We start from the raw sequence: 16172 nt of genomic DNA, 5'->3' as shown, positions 1-16172 counted from the left end.
TTTGAAATTCAATGGATAAACAAACGTTGAATGTTAGGTTCGATCTGGTTTTATATTCGTCTTTCGAATTTTTCCTGTTGTTAAGGGGAAAAATATTTTTAAACTTTTTATTGAAATTTACTCATTAATTAAACAAATTTAAATTTCGATTGTTTAAAAATGATAAAAACTAGAAGTTAATTAGAAAAAATTGTTATATAAATCTATCGCATATTTTGCAATTTTTAACAAATAAATTTACAAATTATATAAAAATATCGAATTATTTAATTAAATTAGATATTAATTTATAAAAATATATATACATAAATAGGTTGATATAAAATATATAAGTTTTATTGAACAGAAATTTAAATTTTATTCTAATCAGTTTAATCTACTTTTCTAATCAGTTTCATTCAACCATCGCACGCAACTACCAATTATAATTCGAAGCAAAGATCACGTGGAGCACGTAAGACTGGTTATTGAGAGCAACTATCGAGTTAAAACCGATATCGGTCTTCCTTCTCAGCTTTAAATATCTTCAAAGAATGATAATATTCGATCAGTATGCAATCTATAAAAGTACTTTGCTACATATTCTACAAATTTGCGGTAATTAAAAAGTTGCACAAAATAAAAAAAAATATTAAATAAAGCGTTTAAAATCACACTTTTCCATTTGAAAATGTAAAATTCCTCATACTTTATACACATTTATAAAATCAGATATGCAACTTTCTCGGCTATAATCCATTCTTGCGTAAATATTAAATATTAATATTGAATATACAACTCACGCCAGACATATTTATATACGTATATATAAAATTTTGATATCGTTTTAATCTGACATACCTAAAGGGTATTTCACAATACAAACAATATAAAAAATTAAAATTTTTAATCTTAAATAATTTAAAATAATAATTTTACATTCTTATAAATTAACTATTAACTAATTTGCATACTTTGCAATTTAAAAAAATAAATGATGATAAAATGTATAAATTGAGATAAAAATTTAATTAGAATGCATCGTTTCGGTTTACATACATTTTGTTTTTTTTATTTAATTTTTTTCTGTGAAGAATTGAAAGAAGTTGCATAATAAAGCGAACACAATTGGCCCTTTGATTACCATTTAATAAAAGCATTAATAATGGTTTTACAGAACTTAAAGTCATCCTAATTTAGTTATTTTTCTGTTTTTTTTTTTTTTTTAAGCACTAGAAAGTGAAATAGAGGGGGGAAAGGAAAGAAAGAAAATTTAATTAAATTTACTAAAATTCATTTAAGATCTAATATTTAAAAATAAAATATTAAAAAAAAGTTTATTTATCGGTAAACTAGTTATCGGATTTACTGCATAATGAAATCGTTAAGGATTCTCTCTCTTCTCTTCCATTTCTTTTATTGATTTTTAAATTTGCTAGAATGAAGTACGAATGATGGAAATATGAAGACATACCCGATCTTTTTATTGTCATTAATGTAAAGAGAATAGTTCATATTTTTTATATTATTATTATCAATCTTTAAAAAACTATATCTTTATATGATAGATAATAAAATCTATTTATATAAATTGTATTAAAATTTAAAAAAAATGTTTTCTCATCCTGGATAAGAGGGTTCTTTACAATATATATACTGTATGTATATACACAGCAGCAGGAACATCTTTAACTTCAAGTGGTTAGTCTGGCTTCATCTATAAATGTGGAGTTGCAAACCGCATTATTGTACGCATCAGAATCTTTTTTTATTTAAAGAATTATATTTCTGAGGCAATTGTAACAAGTGGTTGGGTTAAATTCACGTTGACAAGTTTGATATCACGCGCCAGACTAAAAGAAATAATACTTTTAAAATAGAACTATAGAGCCGTCATCTACAATCAAAATTTAGCTTTATTTAAACTCACAATTCTTAGAATCATCGAAGCGATATGGTATATAAATACACTTCGTATAGAAGTCAACAGCTAAACATCTCATTCTTTTTTAAAATATAAAAAAAAGGGTAGAAAGATATATTTACTAGACTCTAATAAACTTTTTACGGGGCCCAGAATCCCAATTTCCGTGCCAGGGAACCATCTCGAAGCCTCGGAACGAAGACCTATCAATTGACTGTAGAGGAAATATCCGCAGCCATATCTGACAGTAACAAACATTTCCCGAGCTCGAAATTCGATAACAAGACGCAAAAAACAAACAAACAAAAAAAATATATATAAGAGAATTAAACCATTGAATCGATTTATGTTTTGCCAGTATAACGACACCGTTTCTAGTTAAAACTAATAAAGGAAGATTGTTACGAATGAAAAGGAACTAGACAAGTCTAGACATCATCACTCCTCCTCCGACATCACCAGTTGAGAACGTAAAATCTACACACCAATTCTTATTGTAATCTACCGTACTAGATCGATAAGGTAGAAGCCGACTACTACACGAAATCGTCAAGCGGCAAACTCATCCACCTTTTCCGGCTTCAACCGGCTGAGATTGCCGTTAATTCATTTTCTCTTGACACGAACAGACTGTATCCTACTTGTTTAAAGATGGCGACTTTCTTCTAAAAAAAAAAAAAATTATAATTCGAATAACAGGAAGACTAAATAATACACTCGATGCCTTGTAATGTAAAACAGGTTATACCAGGTTGTGTGTTGTTGTTATGTTATTGTCTAAGTACATCATCGACATAAAAAAATCTTTCTCGTGTTTACTTTTTGACGTGTACAATGTTTGTTTATACAAGAACTTCACAAATTTGTTAATTCATTCTATATAAACAACTCTAACAAAATGTCTGGCTATATTCTAACAAATATGCATTCGTTTCGAGACGGACGGCACTTCCATATGTACTGTACTGTGCGTACTACTACTACGTTCTTCATCTGCATCGATCTTGTAGCTACTACTCGTTCCTTCCGAATTTTAATAAGCCAAACCGCGTACGTATGGTACATAAATATAAACCAATCTTATTATTTTTTTAAAAAACCCTCTAATTACGGAAAAAAATAATAATTCCGTGACGTCTACGTTACGGCAAGCCGATGTTGTTTTAATTAAGTTATACATAAAAAGAGATCGTTCCAAGTTCCATTTAGTTTATTTCAGCTCAGAAAATACAAAAGTCACGACAGCACATTAAAACAACTGTTTCACTAAACAACTTTTTTCTTTTTTCTTCTTTTTTAAAACTTTACAGAAAACGAAAAAATAAAAAAGTAAACTTCATGGGGCATAGTCTCCATGTTCAGGAAATGATTGGAACAATTGAAAGGCACAGTTCTATTAAAGTGGTGATTTTTTTTTTGTAACTTAACAGTAGAAATTTATATCTTAACAATTCCAAAAATTTCACAGAAAAACGGACAAAATATTGACAAGTTAACAATATATATCTTTTTTCTTTAACTGGTTTTTTTTGTACGAGTCAATATTTTGGCTTTCGTCAATGTTTATAAATTTATATGAAAAACTAGCTGTTGTAATACTTAATACATCAGAAAACAATAGAATATGAACACTGACAAGGAAAAAGCACTTGTTTCCTTGTTAAATATATTTTATATATTTATATATATATATATGTATATAGTCTCTTCAATTGTTCTAACTGTACCATGGTGACAAACTTTGCTGCTTGTTTATATTATACATTATGAAAAATTACAAGATATTAAGAAATATTTAAATGAGGTAACAAACAGCAGCCCCAAATGTGATGAACTCAATGAGCAATAATTCAAAAACAAAATGAATAAATGTTTACTTAGGCATGTGTGATGACTTTAGCTTGTCTGTAGCAATCACCGAGCTGTTAAGCAGTGAAGTCTACCAAACATTCAAAAAAATTTTTTTTAATAAAATGATTGCTACAGAGAAGCATATTAGGAGAAAAATGCAAAATTTTTACACTTTTTCCAGGTAAACCATCTACATGAAGAGGATTTTCAACATATCTCCGAATTCACGCCTAAGTACATAAGCATGTTCACTTGATGAGCTGAAAATTAATGACATGATGACATGATACACAGGGTAACAAACCTACTCCAAAAATCCCCTACATGAAGTATCATAGAACTATGAACAGGGAGTTAAGGACAGCAATAATAGTGTCCTTTGGCCAACTTCAATGCTAACAACACTGTGAACCACAGATGCTTCACTCATCATCCTCGTCCTCTTCCTCCTCTTCGTCTACGTCGTCCTCTTCTACCACTTCTTCCTCCTCTTCCGGGGATTCTTCTTCCTCGTCGTCCGATTCGTCTTTCTTTTTGGCTCCTCCGGCCTTAGCACCGCCACCTGCCTTAGCCTTCTTTCCCTTGTAAGCCTTTACTTCCTAATTGGTTTTTTAATATATAATTAGTTTACTTATTAAAAAAAGAAAATTTATTTGAAACACACCTTTTCGTATCTGGCTTTATCTTTAGCAGCGAGAGCTTCGTATTTTGCCTTGGTTTCGTCTGTAACTTCGTTCCACCGTCTACCGAGTTCTTTGGCAATTTCACCAACAGGAGCATCTGGTAAACTTTCCTTTGCCTTTGGACGTTCATCATTACAAAACCAAAAGAAAGCTGATCTAAAGGGCGAATAAGATAGTTTCAACAAACAAAATAATTTTTAATTTATTTGTATACTTTCTGAAATAACATCTTACAAGGCCCTTTTGGGAGCATTTGGATCTTTAGTACGTTTACGCTTCTTGGTTTTTTCTCCCTTTACCGGTTTGTAATTTGCCATTTCGGACTCGTATCTCTTTTTATCCTTTTCGGCCATCTGATGGAAACGCTGCTTTTCCTTCTCGGACATTGTCTTTATGGTAATGATTAAAATAAAATAATTTAAAATCTGTCACGCGTAAACAGAAAAACCGACTTAATTAAATACTCTAAACAAGAAACGATCTCACCTTCCACCTTTCGGCACATTTTTTGGAAAATTCGGCAAAAACGACATTTTCGTTAGGATGCTTCTTTTTATGTTCCTCACGGCATGTCTGAACGAAGAAAGCATAAGCAGACATTCTGCCACGGGGCTTATTGTCACCTTTGCCCATTTTTGAATACGAAGACCTGATAGTGTGAACGCCAATTACGATTCAAATCCCCCTTTTTTTGTACGTGTAAACACTTGTAACAAAACGAGCGAAGATAAGTCATTTACACTTTATTATTTAACACTTCAATAAAATGAATTATTATTATTCCTTCCATATAATTTAATAAGAGCAATAAACAATATAAACAAACAAGAGACAAGTGATCCACTATATAAACAGTGATCATTTGCCTTAAAAATAAGATATAAATAAACAAACGAAAAATTTCTCTTATTTAATTGCACTTAACAGTTATTCGGTCTCAATCAGGGAAATTTTCTACTTATTTTTTAATTTCTTTTTAAAAATCACCTCGGCCAAATCAAACATTCTGATATTTATAAAACTACGGCAAAGGCAAACATCAATTATTTTTAATTACCTAGTTCGATAAAGGAAGATTAAACATTAAAACATTCCTTCTTGTCAAAAAAGGACGATTCTCCAACAATCCTATTAAACCTGCATCATGCAAACCAATTAAGGGCAATTAAAGATTATAAGAGCGATTTCCCTGAAATAAATTATATAAAATATATTACATACATACATATTCTATTCCTACATAACTTTATTTCTTTTCTTTTTTTTTAATTATTAAATTTGTTTAAATGTCATACCAGCAAAAACCGTTACTATTAACCAGTTCAACAACCGCGAGAATCAAAAACAAAAGAAAAAGAAAAAATTAAAAAATAAAAATGGCTAAGAACCTGGTTTTCATGAATGAAACCCCCGTTATATTATGTCCTTGAAGTCGAGAATGTATTGTACATTAAAAAAAACCAAGCGAAAAAAGGTTTTCGAAGCCATTTTTGACGAAACATCGCAACCGCCGAGCCTATACTGTAGGATTCAGTCCGTACAGTACTGTATGAGTTGCTATCTAATAACGTTGTTGTTGGCTTAGGCAGCCATTGACGACTAACAAAGAAACGATCGTTTTTAAAACGAGTTATTTCCTTCACCCGTCGTATAATCGTCGAAATTAATTAAACCGTAGCGTAGTACCATCCTTCGTCTGTCGATTCGACCCGATAACCAACCGATCGTTTAATTTATTAATAAGAAAAATCGTCAAATTGCATCCTTCTACTCGGCCTCCATTGCTACACTATGGCGACCCTTCTTTGTGCAACGTTCATACTAAGCCTATAGCAATGACTAATAGTGAAGTAGTAGGAAAGGCGTTTGATCGTCGAAAATACGATCTGACAGCATAAAACTTATTCTTCTACATTACCTTTTGTCGAAAACGTATCTTGGAAGTCGATTTCTGAATCTCTTTAACGATTATTTACAGCAAAAACATCTTACCTAAACAACTGCCTAGTCAACGCCGCGTTGGCAAAACGAACACCTCACGCGCTCGCTTGTACGTTTCAAAGGGAGAACCGTATCATTGGTCAGTTCGCTACCGGGATTACGAATTTAGCCAATGAGACGTCGCCTGGCTATCACGTGACGTGTGACCGTCGCTTTGTTTAACCAATGGTATCGAGTATTTAAAACCGAAAAGGAAAGGCGCGGAATACGGAATCGTCGTCTGCTTCGGTTAGGGACTAACAATCGTAACGGATTTATAATGGCTGGCGGGTGTACTTACTATTACATTGTCTCCTACCTATAGAATTAATATATAAGTAATTTTACGTAATAAAAATTATTTAATTAGGATTTATTACGACATTTGAAGGGAGTTAATCGCCATCATCATCACTTTAAAATTTTATTTTCGTATCTTATAACCTAGAAATTTAAAAATTTCTTTCAAATTAAACTTTAATATCGGTTTATTATTTGAGAAAAAATATTATAAAAATTATCTAATATTAATTTAGGGATAGAGAGATATTTTTTTCTATTTTTTAATAAAAAGTTTCCATTTTTTTCGCTATTAAATGGCATTTTTTGAAAAAATGAACGCAGTATACAGCTTATAATTATTTTTAAACGCAATATTCTTAATATAAAATTAATCTTCTCGATTCGATATTTTTTAAATTAACTTTTTAAAATTTTAAATTCAAATAAACCAATCGTGATCGTAGCGTTTACGTATATATTTGTGTATATTCTAAAAACACTTAATTTAAATGCAATGCGTTAAAACGATAAATTAAAAAAAATGAATAAAAATAAAATGTTTAATCAACAAAATTTTATATATAAATTTCATGATAATGCTATTATCCTCATATACATTTTTAAAAAATAAATTAAGTTCCCATGATACATAACATATTTATATAAAGGATAAGTGTTAATCTATAATTATAAATTTTCGAGGAGAAGAAGAAAAATTATTATAATTATTGTTATTTTTAAGTTTATAAGCCAATATACATATGAAAGGCACTCGTAGGGGTCTATTGTATGAACCCTGCACTCCCATGATAATCCAATGTGGCACACGTGTATGAGCTTGTCAGATACGTTTACAAGTATTCTTAGGTTCTTTGTAATTGCACACGCCTTAAAGAATACCATTTACATATATTTTCCACCATAGCTAACCTTTTATAGCTATTCGAGTTAAAATATCAATATTTATACTACTTTTATAGCTTGTATCGACGCGAAATACGACTTTAAATATACGCTTTTAATACGATTTTTTTGTGTCTTAATGATATTATTGATAAATTTTTATTAATTATGAGTAAATGTAGACACTCAATAGGTAGCCGGAGACTTATAAAATTCGTTTATAAATACTGTACTGTAATAAAAATGGCAGCCATGTTTTTTTTCATTTTTTAAATTACGCGAAAGCGTTATATAAATACCATAATCTGATTGGTTAATTTTGAATCAGATAACGAAGCCGTTTTGAAACGGTTGACGCTACTAGTTATTTTTTGAATTTAAACCGTCCAATAAACGCTTTGATTAAAAAATTATTATTAAAAAATGTGTTTCTAATTAAAAACTCTATTCGATGATTCCGACGAAACTCAATGAGCGCATTGTTTAATTAATAAAATATTTTTACTTTTATTAAATTATTATAGGAAAATAAAAATAAAAAAATAGAAAAGAAAACCTGTTTACTTTAACATTAATTTTAAAAGTGAATGAAAATTGCCAATTTTGCAATTTTTATCCTTTATAAAAGATAAATATTTGCATCAATAAGATCCATTAATCAGGATTTATAGTTTCTACATTCAATTGAGTGATTTAAGAAAAAATGATGACTTATCAGTGAAATTTCTCTGGATTATGATTCTTGGATAAACATGCGAATTGGAATCATTTACACGATATAGCTGATGTTTTCATGACGTTCACTCGTCTATCCAGACTTTATCGCATAAGATATCATTTAATATACTTGAACAAAGAGCGAAGTGCACCGATTGGGGTATCTCAAGTGGTAACCTTTTCGATGCAGTATTAGCTGGGATATGATATAATTCTGTCAAAAAATAGATATATATAAAAATGAAGTTTAAATAATAAATTGAGCTTCTTAAGTAGTTTGCATAGATGTGAATATAATTTTTTCCAATTTCTGCGTGTATTTTTTTCATTTAATTAAGAGAAACAGACGAGGTTCTAACATCTACACTGCATCTATAGGTTAACGTTCTATTATGAGAAGCAGTCACAGCAACAAAACCCGTTTTTCTCAGACTTCCTCGTCAAATTTTGAAATGCCACGCATTTAATTCTTTAAAGTCTAATCCCTTGATAAAATAACTAATTTCTCCCTTCACATAGGTATAGAAATACTTTCATGTAATTCTAAAATTTGTGATAAACAGTGTCATATATTTCTTTTTCTTTTATATAAAGAATACTAATAAACATGCTTTTTTTTCTCTCCGCCCTCTCTCTAGAAAAAGAAATCTAGATTGAATTTACAGCTTTAAAAAATGAATAAGAAATAAAATTACACAAGTATGATTGAGTTTTACCACAAATAAAGCAATATGTAACGAAGAAACTGATAAAAAGTCGAAAATAAACAGGAAAAATTTGCTATTAATAATATTTTTTAAATTTTCGTTATCGTTACAACTACATACTATACAGCACAGAGATAAATACTGAAGTATATATGAAAGTAGAGTAATTTATAAAGACGATTGTATCAAGAACAATCACAGGAACAGCCGCGGTCCCATGAGCAGGAGAGTCACCCCTGGGTACTCGTAACACGTGGAGCCATTGACCGGGGTCAACCCAACAAACGAACACCGGAACTCGTCCTATAGCATTATCACAACTCTCACGACCGTGAAGTTTATATATAATAAGAAAATATGTAAAAACAAATATATTTTTTCTATATTAATGCGTACGGTTTACAAAAGTTTACGTGCGTTTCGAAATGAAATACCATGCTGTGAATGGAACATATTTTATACTTCGTAATGCGGCAAAAAAACGAGTGATGCTGCAATATTAATAATGAAATACATCAAAACTACGCGTACAATTTTCATTTTAAATGAACAAATAATAACAATGAAAGAAATCGTAAAGTTTAATTATTCGTATAAGGCCTATATACGACGGTTGATTTTTCGAATTATATAAGTCTACATTTAGAAAATAACGAGTCGGCAAGAGAAAATTATTTGGTAGCCGCACGGATCGATATACATGAGTAATTTTGATGTTTACTGTCGCCATATGTATTGATTCTCAAAATCTGAATCTAAGAGAGATTTTCCATGCGAGGCCGTATAACTGAAGATCTTTACAGCAGATGGCGCCACACCAAAATAGGTTCATATGAAATATTTTTTTATAAATCAAAATTTCTTACTCATTAGTTTAAAATTTATTACTCAAATGAAACTTGTGTGATATGATTATTACAGATTAAATTTTCTAAACACTAAAAAAATGATTAATACATAAAAATTGGCTTTTATTTTTTCTGAACAATGAATGCTAGAAAATTCACTGTGGTGGCGGACCAGGTGGCTGAGGTGGAGGAGGAAGATGTGAAAAATGAGGTGGAGGAGGAGGCATGTTTGGAAGTGGAGGTGGAGGTGGTGGAGGTGGAGGAGGAGGTCCCACCGGTCGAGGCGGAGGAGGATGCATCATTGGCGCCGGTGGCGGAGGCATGCTGAGAGGTGGTGGTCCCATGGGACGTGGACCGGTGGGTGCCATCATAGGCGGTGGCTGTCCGGGCATCAACGGTTTGATCTTTTGATCTACTTTAAAACTAAATTGTAAAAAAAACTGTTTAGTTTCTCTGTTCCACATTGTCCAAAACTTTTCTTCGCTTTTATCAACTTCACGACTTGGTACTTTAAATGCTATAGTTTCGTATGGTTCGGCTGCAAATAATAAGTATTGCCATCTCCTATCTGGCGGTTCTACTTTTTGTTCGTAAGCGGACATGAAACGATGACGAGGGGTGACTGTTTCTGCAATTTCTGGATAATCAATTTGAAAGAGAAGGCTTTGTTGGCCGGTTTCGCTTTCTCGTTGTTTGGTTACCCGATAACCGGGACGACCGATCTTTACAAATTTTTTAATGTCAACTCTAGGTTTTGCGGGAGCTGGTTGGGCTGGTGATTCTTTTGCTTCTTTCGCAGCCCTTCTAGCTAGATTAGCTTGATGTTTCTTTCCTTGAGTGTGAGCTAAATAACTCCCCTCATTATTATGAAGGGTCAAACATAACTTGCATTCATATGAACCTGAAAATTAAAAGTTTTCAATCATTTTTTATATTAAATAAATATGAAAATTGCAATAAGAAATAAATAAATAAAAATGAATTGTATAAAAACGAATTGTATAAAAACAAATAATTAACAAAATAAATAAAATTTTTAAATGAAATACAAAAAAATTTTAATAAAAATCGTGTTTTTCATAATTTGATAAGCATTGTAAAATTTTATGGTTTTCAATACACTAACGTGATATCTGTTATTACACAACAAAAATTAGTAATAAACGTCAATTCATAAAATAAAAATAATTCCTTTTCTAAACTAAAGTAATAACATGAGTGATAAGAAGTTATTATTTAAGTATTGCTTAGCAAATGGTTACAGAGAAAGCTTGTGACAAATATGTAAAGTAATTTTAAGAGAGTTCAGTTTACAGAAAAGAGTTTCAATCATTTTTCTCTTTGGATACTAAGTATTCAATATAGTTAATTAATATTAAACATAATTAAAAGCATTAGACAACAAATGTAGATTTGTTAATTCCTTCATAAATATTTTAAATTCACGATAACTACAAAATCTTATTTAACTATTAATAATGTTCATCTTTTTTAGAAACAAGAACTTATAATCGATTTACTGATCTATTCATTTAATTTCCAATTAAAAATTTTTATCTGCTTTTACAATCACAACAACATCATATTGAATCAGCCAAAGCAAACATTATAGGATTATTTACATTATTACAGATTACTTTTTAAATATAAAATAATTTTATGGAATGTAATAAATTATTATTTTAAATTAATTATTAAATAATTACTTACAGTAGTAATTAAGTATAATTTTCAATTATACAATTAAAAAAACTAATTTACAATATAAAATTTTTAAAAATGCAAGACATGCTGAATTAAAATCTCATAGCAAATTTTCTTGAACAAGTTATTTAGGAAGGATATAAAGGAACTCATAATGTAATACTAAAAATTATCTAGTTAGACTACATAAAAATTTTATAAAATAATCTTATTTTTAATTAATAAATTTTTATTTATAGAATTTTATTTTAAAAAAATACTGGCTTAGAAACAATAATCTTGGCAAATGAAGAACATTAAAATCAAATTATACATAAAAATTCAATCCCCATCAATACTGATAAAATTTCTTAAGGAGCGAGAGAGACTATATGCTTTCCCATATACAATTTATATATACAGTAGAGCATCGATTATCTGACTCAATTGGGGACAAGTTGGTCGGATAACTGAAAAGTCGGATAACCGAAAAGTATGAAAAAATACATTATTAGTATAGTGTATTAGGCCTGGTTTAAATACTAGCCTACCTTTCATGGTCGAGCCAGTGCTGCCAGCTAAAACATGCAAAAATTTAACAAAAATAATATTAAAGTAGCCAAGACATAACCAAATATTGTAGCGCCACATCACTAGCGGACATTTGAATTTGCCGACTAGAACGCGGTCGGTTAACCGATAAGTCGGTTAATCGGGGGTCGGATAATCAATGCTCTACTGTACTATAGTGTTTTTGCTTTTAAAAATTGAAAGCTTTAAATAGTTAAATAAAATTTAATAGTGTGTTAATTTATATGGTATTATTTATATTTTATGCCTATTATCAAACTAAAATATTTAGAGAAATGGTTACTTTATCGAATTCAATGAATGATACAATTACTAAGAAGTTGCTAACAATAGTGCTATCTATTTACATATCAGTAGATTATTTATGCCAGGGGTGGCGAACCTATGGTATGCGTGCCCAAAGTGGCACGTGGGAGAAATTGTCTGGCATGTAATGTATCATATGATTTCTGTCTTTTTCAATCATCCTTTCTGTTTATCATCTGACCATCCTTTTTTCAATCAGATTTTTTACATTTATTCAAATTAAAGCGTATTCTTTTAATTTCTTTAAATATCATTACTTGAAGGCTAAGACTTTGGCACACGTTAACATCTTTAAAGCTAAGTATGCTTACAATATGGCGCACGGACTCAAAAAGTTTGCCATCCCTGATTTATGCTAACAAGTAATGTATTCCAATATCATTAAGAAATTCCTGAATTGTTTATTATAAAATCAAACTGGAATCTAATATCCAAAATAAATATTTAAAGTAAATCTATAATAATTCTGGATTTCATATTTTGATTAAGATTTTAAGAAACTATTCAACATTGTCTATTGAATTAACATAAACAATAGCTGACAGATTTGAGATATTTATTCAAATTTAAACTTGACAAGGTCTGCACTATCTCTTGAAATTAGTCGAGTAATCATATAAGAAAAGAAGTAAAATGGCAAGGCTATTTTCGGGATGAGACTATGTCTCAGACTCAAGGCTCGACTGTGAACCATTTTCTAAGGAAAAGAGAAAAATGAGCACTAACCAATGAGGAAAAGCTGACATTGGTACTCAAGGTCCTGGCGTAGATTACGGCAGGCTTTGATGCCGCCATGGTTACAACGAATTGTGTTGTCTTGGGCCTGTTCTTGGCTATGGTAAGCAGAAAGATATTTGTACCCAAATTGTCCCAATGTTGCTCTTGTCATTTTGCAAGATGGTGAAACGACGAGAGCAAGAGAATACATGCGTAACGTGTGTCACACATTTGTCAAAATTCGATTTCGCAACATTTGCATTTCAAAATTTCCAACAAGCAACACATGCACAAATCTCACACTAGCGCCTGTTTGTAGAAACAGTGTCACCATTTTGTATTTTATTTTGACTCAGTTCTTGGTCCCCTGACTACCTACAAGTCTGGTTTTTTTTTGTGTGTGCATGATTTGAGCACCAAAACACCTTAGAGATATAAAGGAGTACATGTCAGGAGTTGCCAAATTGCAACTCCTGACATGTACTCCTTCATATCTCTAAGCTGTCCAGCCATTGACAGTAGCATGATTTCATAGACAAGACATAATCTCAACAATAAATTATTAATTTAATTTACTTTATAATATACAAAATACAGTATAATCTTTGTTATCAATTTATGGTTATCTAGCACTATCTTTTCTGATAATGCATAGATAAAGCTGAAAATTGGAAGGAAATTGTAGTAAAAAAGAAAAATGAAATAAAACAATCATCAATTAAATTATTATTAAAACAATAAATAATTATAGTACTCATTTTATTTAAATGCTTTTTTTCCCTATCATAATGGTGTTTCATTGTAAGCTTACAGATGTTTCACATTATATTTTGTTTTTGTTCAAACAAATCTACAGAGAGGAAAAAAAGTTTTTTTTCTATTCAACTTCTGTTTTAGCCAATATTTTCAGTTCTATGACATATTTCTGATGTCATTAACACATCAGATAACTGACTCTGTAATATATTCAAATATGAAAAGAGTCATACACAAAGTATAAAACCAAGCCCAATATCCTCCAGTGATATCATGTAATACCACTGGATTTTTACTGAATTCGGGCTATAATATGGCTATTAATTATTTGATTATATATATTGCCCAAATAATATTCTGGTAGTATTGTATGAAAAGAGTTATTAACCAGATATAAATTGTTACTAAATTATTCAAGATAGTAAAACACAAGCACTGAGTAACAGATTCATTTTATTTCAAATTAACTAGCAGGATAATAGAATCATCTAGTCAATAAAACTGACTAAATGAGTGTATTGTCTTTCAAGTTAATACTACCTTTAACAACATTTAACAATTTAATTAGAGATGGGAGAATGCTATCTATGAATACTCTAATACTAGAAAGTATTCAAGATTTGAGATCTCAAATATTACATTAATAAAAAATAAATCTAAATACTACAAATGCCTCCAATATCATGTCATAAATGATATTGGAGGCATTTGTAGTATTCAGAATGGCAGATCTCTCTCTCTCTCTCTATGTGTGTCATATCAGAAATCCTGACATCAGTGAGCACCTGGCGCAGGTTAATAAGTGGTTAGTAAGGTGCCAAGGTGTATCCCGGAGGAAGTTACAACCAGAGTGGTTCCCATTGCCTTCTCTGGTGCGCGAGGGGAAATGCCTTCCAAGAGGTCTTGTAAGGGAAACTGGTCCCTATTCAGGTGTTACAAACGTGAAGAAAACCCAGAAAACTTCATGTGATCAGCCCGTCTGAGCACAGTGCAAACCTGCGACTGAACTCCCAGTGTTTAGCGACAGAACCACTTGGCCACTGGTGGGCGTGGCATATCTAGAAATACCCAAATAAGGGCTAACTGAAAAATTTTAAATATTTGAATATTTAAATAGTACTTAAAAATATTTAAGAATATTTATAAGTAACTTTTATTAACATGTGCATGATGATCATATTGTAGCTGGTCTGATAAATTATATTTGTCATTATAAATGCTTTTAAAAAACAATTTTTGAAGTTCAAACAATAATCTTTTTGTGTCAATGGTATCCCTTTATATCTGCCACTGCATACAGACATCACCTCTTCAGCATCTCTGGTTTAATTTGTGACAAGAAAAGAAGCAGACTAGAATCTGAACATCCTCAAATTCTTGTTTTTTTTTTTTTTAAATAAAAATCTGTAGCATGTGAGAATGAGAGCATTATTTCTCTAAAATTCAAAATTAAAAGTTTGAAGTTTCATTTCTTAAAATTTAATATACTGTTTTTCTTTTTACTCTGATTTAGTTTAATACCAGATGATCTGCCAAATTGTCTTGGTAATTTGGCATAGCACAATAATTCAACAGATTATCTGGATTTAATCAGAAATCAGGTTTGTTAAGTTTTTATTATACATAAATTTATTAATATATTGAAATAAATAAAACAAGTTAAATAATAAATATTAAATAAATTATTAGCTAATTAAGTTCATTAAGTACTGAGTATTTGAAGTATTCAAATTCAAGAAAAGTGATATTCACCCATTTCTAATTTAATCTGAATTAATTTAATTTTTAAATCTGATTAATGGTTTTTTTCTCATACTTTCAATAATTTAATTTTTATGGGTATATTTTTACATTCAAAATTTACTTGCACAAATATTATGACAAAGTAGGTATATTATAAATAGAATTTAACTGACAAAAGTAATAATAATCTTATATTTTTAGCTAACATTGCTATTATTATTGGGTTGTTCGGAAAGTAATTTAGTTTTTTTCATAGAAAAATAAACACAATATTCTTATAATAAATAAATATTTTATTGAATTATATATTGACCATTTTGGTCAAATACCTGTTGTCATTGTTTCTGGTAGTAGCATGATTTCACATTCATAAAAATTTTGATCGTTGTTTACAAAAAACTGATCCAAGTGATTTTTGACATTGTCATTTCAAGTAAATGTCTTAGTTAAAAAAAATTTGTATAGACCGGAACAAGTAATAATCTGAGTGTGCCCGATCCGG

At 30.2% G+C, this 16172-nt stretch overlaps 2 protein-coding genes across 4 annotated transcripts in view; both read right to left on the bottom strand.

Moving 5' to 3' along the window:
* Positions 1 to 3095: 3095 nt before the first annotated feature.
* On the bottom strand, positions 3096 to 6507 carry Dsp1 (Dorsal switch protein 1). Of its 2 annotated transcripts, none has more exons than XM_067273724.1 (5): positions 6430 to 6507; positions 4924 to 5143; positions 4672 to 4826; positions 4419 to 4593; positions 3096 to 4353 (listed from the first exon to the last, which is right to left on the bottom strand). In XM_067273724.1, exons 2-5 carry the CDS (start codon positions 5068 to 5070, stop codon positions 4177 to 4179), a joined length of 654 nt encoding a protein of 217 aa, XP_067129825.1. In that variant the 5' UTR covers positions 5071 to 5143; positions 6430 to 6507; the 3' UTR covers positions 3096 to 4176. The 2 variants fall into 2 exon arrangements, with proteins under 2 accessions (XP_067129825.1, XP_067129826.1); XM_067273725.1 differs by having other exon boundaries at positions 6356 to 6474.
* A 3377-nt stretch (positions 6508 to 9884) lies between these two features.
* Positions 9885 to 16172, bottom strand: part of Sf3a2 (splicing factor 3a subunit 2) — a 42161-nt gene continuing 35873 nt past the window's right edge. For both annotated transcript variants that reach the window (XM_067273735.1, XM_067273736.1), the window contains exon 3: positions 9885 to 10775. In XM_067273735.1, coding sequence (XP_067129836.1) covers positions 10030 to 10775 — 746 coding nt within the window. In that variant the 3' untranslated portion in view covers positions 9885 to 10029. The remainder of the gene's footprint in view (positions 10776 to 16172) is intronic.

This window comes from Centruroides vittatus, unplaced genomic scaffold (genome assembly GCF_030686945.1).
Source record: "Centruroides vittatus isolate TY-2023 unplaced genomic scaffold, ASM3068694v2 contig_487, whole genome shotgun sequence".
NCBI classification, from domain to species: Eukaryota; Metazoa; Arthropoda; class Arachnida; order Scorpiones; family Buthidae; genus Centruroides; species Centruroides vittatus.
Note: the sequence above shows the minus strand (reverse complement) of the source record. Positions and strands in the feature narration are given on the sequence as shown.